We start from the raw sequence: 11,782 nt of genomic DNA on the forward strand, positions 1-11,782 counted from the left end.
CCATCGGGCCGAGGCAGATGGGGCACGGCTCCTCGTGGGCCTCCGCCGGCCACGTCCACGTCTCCCGCCTCCTGCTGCTGCTGGCAGCCGCCTCCCGGCTCATGGCTGCGGCCGCCCTGGCGCTGTGAGGCTCCGAGGATGGGTGCGCTGGAGGCTGCCTCTCGCAGAGCGGTCGGCAGCCTGCGGGCCTCAGCGCCTCTCTCTCGTGCGTCCCACCAGTGACGGACACCTCGGGTGCCACTGGCAGGAGCTGTGACGCCTGGTGTTCCTCGAGTAGGATCCTTAGCCACTGGCAATCCTCTCGCAGGACTCTGACGTCTCACGCACTGGCAAGGTCTCAGTGTCTCGTGCTCCCACAGGAAGACGTTCACACCTCGAGAGTCGCCAGCAAGACTCAATGCGGGCTGGGCCCGCTGGCTATGGGTAGGCACCCGGCCCACTGTGAGCTCACGGGGTGACTGTGACTCTGCGATGCCGTCACAAAGCACACACAGACGTGGAGGTTTGCTGTCCCGTGAACGCGGTAGTTGCCGCGTTCGTTGCTCTGGCATTTGCCTGGCAGAGTCCTCCCGAGGCAGGACTTTCACTGGCACGCTTTCACAAACCGTGACAAATAAATGATTTATCGGAGCAGCCGATAGAACAGATCTGGGGTCGCCGTTGATCAGTGCTGTAGCTGTGGCCGTGCTGGTATTTGATACAAGCGCGAGCAACGTAAATGCTAGCCTGGGTATTTTTCACCGAGAGGTGAAGGGGTGCTCCTTACCGGGCAGGGATCCCTGCCTTGGTGGGGAAAGAGCAGCACAGCTTCTCTCTTTCTCTTGTCCCTTTAATCTCTCTTCCCGCCCCTCCTCTGCACCCTCCAGGACCTTCCAGTGGTGCTTGAAGGCAGCGTATAAACAGGAAAGGGAACGGCTGTTTAAGAGGGTGGATAGCGATGGGACAAGGGGGAATGGTTTTAAACGGGGACAGGGGAGGTTTAAGTTGGATGTTAGGGAGAAGTTTTTTACCCAGAGGGTGGTGACACACTGGAACGGGTTGCCCAAGGAGGTTGTGGATGCCCCATCCCTGGAGGCATTCAAGGCCAGGCTGGATGTGGCTCTGGGCAGCCCGGTCTCGTGGTTGGCGACCCTGCACATAGCAGGGCGGTTGAAACTCGATGGTCGTGGAAATCAATTGATTGTTTCACACTGATATTTTGCAGCTTCTCTGCCAAATATTTAGAAAACTAGACAAGTCCCTTGCGTCAAATTCAGTAAGGAACCGTGGTGTGGAGGTGACTCTTTTCACCACCTCACCTTTATGGAGCAGATTGTCTCGAGGGAGATCACACGGCACGTGCGGGACAATCAGGGGGTCAGGCCCAGCCAGCGTGGGTTCACGAAGGGCAGGTCCTGCTTGACCAACCCGATCTCCTTGTATGACCTAGTGACCCGTCTGGTGGATGAGGGAAAGGCTGTTGAGGTAGTCTACCTAGACTTCAGCAAAGCCTTTAACGCTGTCTCCCACGGTATTCTCCTGCAGAAGCTGGCAGCCTGTGGCTTGGACAGGTACGCTCTTGGCTGGGTAAGGAGCTGGCTGGAGGGCCGGGCCCACAGCGTGGTGGTGAATGGAGTTAAATCCAGATGGCGACCGGTCACGGGTGGTGTTCCCCAGGGGTCGCTGCTGGGGCCTGTCCTCTTCGAGATCTTTACTGATGACCTGGATGAGGTCGTTGAACGCACCCGCAGTAAGTTTGCAGATGACACCCAGTTGGCTGGAAGTGTCCGTCTGCCTGAGTGTTGCGAGGCCCTACAGAGGGATCTGGACAGGCTGGATAGCTGGGCTGAAGCCAGTGGGATGAGCTTCAGCAAGACCAAATGCCGGGTCCTGCACTTGGGCCACAACAACCCCAAGGCAACGCTCCAGGCTAGGAGCAGAGTGGCTGGAAGGCTGTGTAGAGGAAATGGACCTGGGGGTGTTGATTGACGCGAGACTGAACACGAGCCAGCAGTGTGCCCAGGTGGCCAAGAAGGCCAACGGCATCCTGGCTTGCATCAGAAGTAGTGTTGCCAGCAGGAGCAGGGAAGTAAATGTCCCCCTGTACTCAGCACCGGTGAGGCCGCACCTCGAGTACTGTGTCCAGTTTTGGGCCCCTCACTGCAAGAAAGACATCGAGGCCCTGGAGCGTGTCCAGAGGAGGGCAACAAAGCTGGTGCGGGGTCTGGAGCGCAGGCCTCACGAGGAGCGGCTGAGGGAGCTGGGATTGTTTAGCCTGGAGGAGGCTCAGGGGAGACCTTATTGCTCTCTAGAACTACCTGAAGGGAGCTTGTACCGAGCTGGGGGTCGGCCTCTTCTCTCGGGTGACTAGTGATAGGACTAGAGGGAATGGCTTCAAGCTGCGCCAGGGGAGGTTCAGGCTGGGCGTTAGGAAATACCGCTTCTCTGAAAGGGTGGTCAGGGCACTGGAATGGGCTGCCCAGGGAGCTGGTGGAGTCACCGACCCCGGAGGTGTTCGCGGCACGTTTGGACGTTGTGTTGGGGGACGTGGTTTAAGGAGAACTGTTGGTGATGGGTGACTGGTTGGACTGTGTGGTCCTGTTGGGTCTTTTCCAACCTTGGTGGTTCTATGATTCTACGATTCCCTTCTCACTAGGGCAGGCAGAGCACTCCTTGCAGGCTGTGGAGTTGAGCCAGCCCGCCAGGGGTGTGCTGCAGGGGTTCTGAGCCAACGAGTCTCCCCATGGGGAAGCAATTTGCCCTCTGCAGAGAGTATACGATGTGATTGGGAAGCAGCCTTTGAAGAGCAGAAGGAAGCCAAGCCAATCCTTTTTTTTTTTTTTTTTTTTTTCACATGGCACCTACGCAGCTGCAGCCCTGACTGAGGCTGATGTTGCCAGATGCTGGGGTACTTTTCCTTTCATCCCTATCATCCCTAGATGCTTTCTCTAAGCTCTTTGCTTTCTCTCCCTGCTCCTTAGAGTCAGGGAAGAGATCCCCCTTGCAAGCCGTGTGCTTGCGGCCCCTGATTTAAAACAACAGAGTAGGATGTGCTCTATGCAGGACTTGGGTCTTTGAGTTACTGTGGTCAGACCCCCAGTAATGTTCTCTAATGAATCAGCACCCCAAAGATGAGGAATAAATTAGACATGTGAAAAGAACTTTTCCATAGAATAAACAAGAAGTTTGTTTATTTATTGTTTGTTTCCATAGAATAAACAATCAGAGGCAGAGGCAGAGGCAGAGGCAGAGGCAGAGGCAGAGGCAGAGGCAGAGGCAGAGGAGGAGCCGCGAGGAGGAGGAGGGCTGTGCGGTGGCAGTGACGCACGGCTCTGCGCGCGCCCTGGAGACGCGTGAACGCGCGAGCGTCCTCCGGCCGGCCCCTTCCTCGTCGTCCTCGTCGTCCTCGTCGTCCTCGTCGTCGCTTTTCCCGTGGCGGTGGCGGTGAATCGAGAGAGGAAGCGGTCCTGGGGCACGGCTCGGGGCTCTCAGGGCTTCCTTGGAGTTGCTGGGAGCGTCTGCTGTTAGCAGCAGTTGCTGCGGGAACTCTCCCGTGCTTTCAGCACTCGACCTCCGTTGTACTCTTGAGGGCTTCACCCGACGGCTGCGGGCTGTGGGCTGTGGATGCGATGGCAGTGGATGCAAGTGAGCAGTCCCGTGAGAAGCTCCTTGTTTGCCAAATTCCTGCCGTGAGGCTGTAGGACCGAGGCCCTCTTTAGCGCACCGCTACAGAGCCATAGGAATCTGGGATGCTTCTGCACACGTACGGCTTGCTGTGCTCTGATGTTAGCAATGGAGGCGGGGATTTGGGATTTGGGATTTGGGATTGGGGATTTGGGATATGGGATTTGGGATTTGGCCTTTGGCTTTTGCCTTTGGCCTTTGGCCGGGGAGGAGATGGATAGCGATGGCTGGAGGTTCTCTTCCCTTCAGGAAAGAAGCTCCTGCTCTGGCTCCGCCAAGGCTTTGCTTCTCTCCTAGAAAGAAGCCATTCCAGACGTTTGGGCTGCTGCTGCGTAATCTCTCCTTGGAATGCTGGGGACATCACACCCGAAATGCTTGGGCGTTTGCTTTGTTGTTCAACAGACGCCTGCAGTTCCCGTTCTGGCAGCGGCTCGGTGCAAGCGCAGGCCCAAGGGAGATGTCAGCTGCGGAGACGTGCCCTTCCTCCACAGCACGGGAAAGCAAGTCGGGGAGAAGAGCTGGAGGCAGCTGAACCTGTAAGTGGAGCGTGTCAGATAATTTGGCCAGTATTGGCAAAGGAGTAACTGACAGCCGAAAGAAAATAAATAGGGGAGGGGCGGGATGAAAGAAACAAGCAGAACCGCACAAGTTGCCAGAAAACAACTTGGGCTTATACTTCTTTTGACCTAGATATGAGAAAATGGAACTGAGAGACCCTGCGAAGGAGGAGATCCCTGAGAAAAAGTGCAACACCAGCCAGAAGCTCAGCCTCGGATACCTGCACATGGCGGTCAGACAGAAGACGGGCATGAAGACGAGAGCAGGGTCAGACCCTAAAGAACAGCAAGGCCACCTTGGCTATGGAGCAGACAGTGGACCTGAAATTGCAACAAGAAACAGGTACACACACACACACACACTCAGGGGAGAAACCCCTTCACCAGGGGCTTCTACCCCACGCACGGGGTCCCCTCCTCAGCCGGAGGGCACCCCAGTTCCACCCGCACGCAAGGGGAACCCTTGAAAACTTCAGGGCTAAGCCCCATCTCACCTCCACGCACGGGGTCCCCTCCTCAGCCGGAGGGCACCCCAGTTCCACCGACACGCAAGGGGAACCCTTGAAAACTTCAGGGCTAAGCCCCATCTCACCTCCACGCACGGGGTCCTCTCCTCAGCTGGAGGGCACCCCATTTCCACCCGCACGCAAGGGGAACCCTCGAAAACTTCAGGGCTAAGCCCCATCTCACCTCCACGCACGGGGTCCTCTCCTCAGCCGGAGGGCACCCCAGTTTCACCCACATGCAAGGGGAACCCTTGAAAACTTCAGGGCTAAGCCCCATCTCACCTCCACGCACAGGGTCCTCTCCTCAGCCGGAGGGCACCCCAGTTTGACCCACATGCAAGGGGAACCCTAGAAAACTTCAGGGCTAAGCCCCATCTCACCTCCATGCACGGGGTCCTCTCCTCAGCAGGAGGGCACCCCAGTTCCACCCGCACGCAAGGGGAACCCTTGAAAACTTCAGGGCTAAGCCCCATCTGACATCCACGCACGGGGTCCCCTCCTCAGCCGGAGGGCACCCCAGTTTGACCCACATGCAAGGGGAACCCTAGAAAACTTCAGGGCTAAGCCCCATCTCACCCGCACGCACGGGGTCCTCTCCTCAGCCGGAGGGCACCGCAGTTCTACTTGCAAACAAGGGGAACCCTAGAAAACTTCAGGGCTAAGCCCCATCTGACATCCACGTACGGGGTCCCCTCCTCAGCCAGAGGGCACCCCAGTTTGACCCGCATGCAAGGGGAACCATTGAAATCTTCAGGGCTAAGCCCCATCTCACCTCCACGCACGGGGTCCTCTCCTCAGCTGGAGGGCACCCCATTTCCACCCGCACGCAAGGGGAACCCTTGAAAACTTCAGGGCTAAGCCCCATCTCACCTCCACGCACGGGGTCCTCTCCTCAGCCGGAGGGCACCCCAGTTTGACCCACATGCAAGGGGAACCCTTGAAAACTTCAGGGCTAAGCCCCATCTCACCTCCATGCACGGGGTCCTCTCCTCAGCAGGAGGGCACCCCAGTTCCACCCGCACGCAAGGGGAACCCTTGAAAACTTCAGGGCTAAGCCCCATCTCACTGGCACGCACGGGGTCCCCTCCTCAGCCGGAGGGCACCCCAGTTTGACCCACATGCAAGGGGAACCCTAGAAAACTTCAGGGCTAAGCCCCATCTCACCTCCACGCACGGGGTCCTCTCCTCAGCCGGAGGGCACCCCAGTTTCACCCACATGCAAGGGGAACCCTTGAAAACTTCAGGGCTAAGCCCCATCTCACCTCCACGCACGGGGTCCCCTCCTCAGCCGGAGGGCACCCCAGTTTCACCCACATGCAAGGGGAACCCTTGAAAACTTCAGGGCTAAGCCCCATCTCACTTCCACGCACGGGGTCCCCTCCTCAGCCGGAGGGCACCCCAGTTCCACCCGCACGCAAGGGGAACCCTTGAAAACTTCAGGGCTAAGCCCCATCTCACCTCCACGCACGGGGTCCTCTCCTCAGCAGGAGGGCACCCCAGTTCCACCCGCACGCAAGGGGAACCCTTGAAAACTTCAGGGCTAAGCCCCATCTGACATCCACGCACGGGGTCCCCTCCTCAGCCGGAGGGCACCCCAGTTTGACCCACATGCAAGGGGAACCCTTGAAAACTTCAGGGCTAAGCCCCATCTCACCCGCACGCACGGGGTCCTCTCCTCAGTCGGAGGGCACCGCAGTTCTACTTGCAAACAAGGGGAACCCTAGAAAACTTCAGGGCTAAGCCCCATCTGACATCCATGCACGGGGTCCTCTCCTCAGCCAGAGGGCACCCCAGTTCCACCCGCACGCAAGGGGAACCCTAGAAAACTTCAGGGCTAAGCCCCATCTCACCCGCACGCACGGGGTCCCCTCCTCAGCTGGAGGGCACCCCTCTCCCCACGTTCTTTCTCTTTTCTTCTGCAGGAAGGTCTTCATTAACATCCGTCGTTGCTGTCATCCTCCTAACGGCTTGTCCTGTGTAAGAGGAGATCCTTGCGAGAAAAGCGCAATACCAGCCAGAAGCTCAGCCTCAGATAAGTTCATATGGCCGTCAGACAGAAGATGGGCATGAAGACGAGAGCAGGGACAGACCCTAAACAAGAGCAAGGCCACCTCGGCTATGAAGGTGTCAGTGGACTTGAAAATGCAACAAGAAACAGGTACACACACACACACGCACACTCAGGGGAGAAACCCCTTCACCAGGGACTCCTACCCCACGCACGGGGTCCCCTCCTCAGCCGGAGGGCACCCCTGTTCCACCCGCACGCAAGGGGAACCCTTGAAATCTTTAGGGCTAAACCCCATCTCACCTCCACGCACGGGGTCCTCTCCTCAGCCGGAGGGCACCCCTGTTCCTCCTGCATGCAAGGGGAACCCTTGAAAACTTCAGGGCTAAGCCCCATCCTCACTTGAGAAGAGAGGAGAGGAGAGGAGAGGAGAGGAGAGGAGAGGAGAGGAGAGGAGAGGAGAGGAGAGGAGAGGAGAGGAGAGGAGAGGAGAGGAGAGGAGAGAGGAGAGGAGAGGAGAGGAGAGGAGAGGAGAGGAGACGACAGGAGAGGAGACGACAGGAGAGGAGACGACAGGAGAGGAGACGACAGGAGAGGAGACGACAGGAGAGGAGAGGAGACGACAGGAGAGGTGGAGGGGACCTACGAAGAGCATGTAATTAACTGTCTGAGAGTTAGCAAAAAGATGAAGAATATTAATAGGGCATTGTCCAAATGTCCCTCGAACACTGACAGGCATGGGACATGAACTGCCTCACTAGGAAGCCTCTCCTGTTTTCAACCACCTTCACTCTAATTTTTCCTGTTACCCAGTCTGAACCTCCCTTATCATATCTTTGTGCTGTTCCTTTGTGTCCTTTCATCTGTTAGCAGGAAAAAGTAAATGGCACCTCTCTCTCCATTTCCCTTCAGGAAGTTTTAGAGACAAATAACGTTACCTCCTTTCATCTATACCAGTCAGCCAGAACATCCTCAGCTTTTCCTCCCAGGACACATCTTCTAGCACTTTTACCAGCTTTGATACCCTCTTTTGCATCCATTCAAGTATTTTAACTTTCCCTCTATATTGTGGAGCACAGAACTGCACATGGTATTTAAGAGGTGGTTGCACCAGCACTAAATATAGCTGAAGAATTGCCTCTTTTGAGCAGCTGGCTGTGCTGTGTCTAACACACCCCAAAATGTGGTTTGTCCTTTTGGCTGTCAGGACACACTGCTGGCTCATAGTTGAGCAGTTTCTCCAGAAGGATGCTGTGAGAGAAGGTATCAAACATCTTATTAAAATCCAGAAAGATTGCATTCACTGTCTTCTCTTCATCCACGAAGCCAAAGATCTTACAATAGGAGATAAAAATACTAAGGCAGGACATGCCTTTCATGAATTCCTGCTGACTATGCCTGATAAAGTCTTTGTTCTTTAAGTATCTTCCAATAGCAGATAATATCCTTAAGACTAACAGACTATCAGGTCTGTTTTCTGGGTACTCTCTCCTGCCTTAGTGTTGATCAGTGTAACAGTGTCTAGATTCAAGCCAGCAGTGGCCTCCCACTACCTTTGGCAAGTTGTTGGAAAGGGTCCAGCTATACCATCTATTAACTCCTTCAGCACTCTAGGATGAATCACATCAGGCCCTATAGACTTTTGAACATTGAGCTTATACAACTGTTTCTTTACAATTTCTGTGGCCACAGTTGGGAAGTCACTGCTCTTCTGGTCTTGGTCCTCTAATTCAGAGGACTCAGCAGCCCAAAATCTATCACTGATATTAAAAACTGAGGCTAAACAAACAAACAAACAAACAAAAAACACCAACAAAAAACACCAACAAGAAAAAAAAACCACACATTAAATACCTCAGCCCTTTCCTTATGCTAGTATAAATGATGCAGAAGGTGGTGTTTCCTCTCCTAAGTCATTACAAAGCATATCAGCATTGCATCCTGCAGCTGAAACTGTTTATGATTTCCATTGGAGAACATACTCTTGAGTAACATTCTGCTGTAACAGCATTTGTTAAACAGTTCAGTAGAAAAGTAGAATTTTTATGGAGAAAATCAAGATGTTAAAACTTCAATTTACTCCAAAATTACTGTCTTTCTTTGCAGAGAATGTGGATGTATTTTATACGGTATGCTATCTCCGCCTGTGTTCTGAGAGAATTTTTACCAAGAATTTTATCCAAAATTATTTGACTCTCACTTCACAAAACAAGTGTTTATCTGTGGTCATTAGCTGACTCTGAGTAATTCACACACTGTAGTTATATGCCTTTTCAGGTAGACTTTCTTTCATCCAGCAAACTCAGGGTAGGGACAAAGCACACATTCATCTGGCAGCAGTAAGCCAAGTAAGCATACCTTATATTTTCCATACTATCAGTTGGATATGCAAGCCTTCATTCTACCAGGTGCCACAGGACAGTGGAATGTCTCTCCATGCATTTGAGCTTTGAGAAAAGTCTGTTTTGGAGGAGACTGCATATTTGCATGCATGTGTTATTGAATATACAACCTCTAGAACTGAGAATCTAGTGAGCTCAATGTGTATTCATGTATATATGAATATGGTCCTTTTACATTGTGAAGTTGCTTTCTCCTAGTAACATACAAGGCAGTTTGAAGACACTCTTATCAACTACTGAAAGTAAAGACAAAAAGTTTCTCTGTAAACTTTTTCTAACTACTGAGGCAGGAAGAGGGATTGGCAGTATATGCTGGAATGACGTCACAAGAAACCCTTATCAACTGATTCCCTTCTTATCTGTACAGCACAGACAACAGCTCTGCTCTCCTGAGCTCACAATTTAGTCAGAAGACCTCTAGCTTTTTGCTCTGTGACAGAATCCCTGACTTCTTCCTCTCCTCTCCTCTCCTCTCCTCTCCTCTCCTCTCCTCTCCTCTCCTCTCCTCTCCTCTCCTCTCCTCTCCTCTCCTCTCCTCTCCTCTCCTCTCCTCTCCTCTCCTCTCCTCTCCTCTCCTCTCCTCTCCTCTCCTCTCCTCTCCTCTCCTCTCCTCTCCTCTCCTCTCCTCTCCTCTCCTCTCCTCTCCTCTCCTCTCCTCTCCTCTCCTCTCCTCTCCTCTCCTCTCCTCTCCTCTCCTCTCTCTTGTCCAGAAATTCTATAAAGCTTAGAAGGAGAAAGTAAATGTAAAGATACCTTCACTGCTTAAAGCCTGGGAGCTGTTAGACGCTCTCATTAGGAAGATGGGAGAGTTAAGACACATACAGAAGATAGATTAATAAACTGCATACTGCTGTGAAAGATTTTGTGCTATCAGTTCTTGAAACTATCTCCACTGTAAGATTACTTGCAGTTAAACCTAGCCAAGTCTCTACACACATATTAATGCCACTTCTTTGCCTATACTATAAATGTAACTCCTGAAAAATATTTGTGAGAGAGTATTACAGTTGTAGCCACTGTGAGAAAAGATATAGTACATGTACAAAGGCAGAAGTAGCAGAAACACAGAATAGGCTCAGAGATGTTCTGAAAAAAAAAGGATTACAAGGGCTGAATTTTGTTACACATTTCCATTTCTCGGTTTGCACAAATATTTGGGATCTGACTACCTGTAAATTACCTTAGGCCACAACGAACAAAGCATCTCTGCCTCTGTTGGGCAATTTCAATCGCAGTAATGCTCATTCCAGTGATGCAGGAGCAAAACTACTGAAGTGCTGATGCAAGACTATCCAAATGGTGTCTTATAACTTCCGGCACTCAAACCTCAATCATACACGCAAGAAGTATTTCAAATTGGGGTCTGAGATAAAGCAGAAGGGAGATAACAAGCTGCAAGTAAAGGAAGTTTAGCAAAGACATTTTTTTGCAGTGTGCAGTTTATTTATTTACAGCATTTAGAGCTGTTTGGTAAATGTAAAAGTATGTAACCACCAGTAACCACAGAGGTAGAAGTAACTAAGAAGTAGCTACTTAGCTTGTTTCAGCCAAGTAAGTCCTTTGTGACAGTATAACCACAGTGAGATGTTATAAAATGATGCAAGAGCTACTACAATAGGGAGAAAAATAGGGTTGGTAAGTGTAGGAAGAAGATCTGGATTTTAGGAAAGATCAAACTTTGGGAAGCTCTGAACATCAGGTATCTATTTTTAAACCAGTGAACCAATACACTTATATCCCCCTGAGAAACTAGCAAGACAGGGAGGTAAACAGCTCCATCCTGGTGTTCTGCTTGTTTTAGTCATTTTGGAAGCAGATACCAAACTGCTCTGACCATTCCCCTCAAATCCCCGCTTCCGCATGATCAGGTCTCAACTCCCAGCTTCCATTACTCTTTTTAAGGTCACATGGAAGTGATTCTATTGCTCACTATTTGAAGTAAATAAGCTGCCCTCCTAAATCTTTCCCACATATATTCTTCAGGAAGCAAAGACACGAAGGCTGCCATCACCTGAGAAGCAATGTAAACAGAGTCATCAGTTAATGTGGTTTTCGTGCATCTCAGTTAAAAATCATAATAAAGAAAAAGAACCTGGAACTGTGTTCACTGCTTGAATGGACTGCTGGATGCAGATCAGAGAGAGCAAAATCAAAGTCAGCATGTCGGCCTTTGTTTTGGAAGAGAAGGAACAATAGTATCCATAAACCACAGTATCTTGCTATAGACAGAGGCCTCTTGTCTGGGGACATCAGGTTGAAGCAGGCTGGTAGCAGGGAAAATATCAGACCAAAACAGGCTTGATGGGTGGGCAGGACAGCAAGGCCATTGGAGAGAAAAGAAGCAAGTAGCTGAGGGGAGACATAGAAACACATGCTTTTGTTCAAATAGATTTCAGTGTAATTCCAACAAACAAACAAACCCAACAACCAGAAAGACCCACGGTCTCGAGGAATTGCAGGAGGGAGCAATAAAGCTAATTTTCTGGCAGAGAAGGTGGGTGGAGAATTGCAGAAATGGAACAGTTTCCCTCCCTCCCACTTTCTTCAAGGGTGTTTTTCTCAGACCTTTTCCTCACTCTTCTCCTCCCCACAGCAATCAGCCAAGCTGGGAAGAGGAGATTGTCTCTAAACTCAGTCGTGTGCCTT

The 11,782-nt window shown here is 51.9% G+C and overlaps 1 protein-coding gene across 1 annotated transcript; it reads left to right on the forward strand.

Moving 5' to 3' along the window:
• The first annotated feature begins 3,326 nt into the window (after positions 1-3,326).
• On the forward strand, positions 3,327-6,997 carry LOC124417616. The gene is made up of 3 exons (XM_046944755.1): positions 3,327-4,199; positions 4,354-4,563; positions 6,649-6,997. Exons 1-3 carry the CDS (start codon positions 4,012-4,014, stop codon positions 6,794-6,796), a joined length of 546 nt encoding a protein of 181 aa, XP_046800711.1. The 5' UTR covers positions 3,327-4,011; the 3' UTR covers positions 6,797-6,997.
• The last annotated feature ends 4,785 nt before the right edge of the window (positions 6,998-11,782 follow it).

The sequence above is a fragment of the Gallus gallus genome, chromosome 1, assembly GCF_016699485.2.
Source record: "Gallus gallus isolate bGalGal1 chromosome 1, bGalGal1.mat.broiler.GRCg7b, whole genome shotgun sequence".
NCBI classification, from domain to species: domain Eukaryota; kingdom Metazoa; phylum Chordata; class Aves; order Galliformes; family Phasianidae; genus Gallus; species Gallus gallus.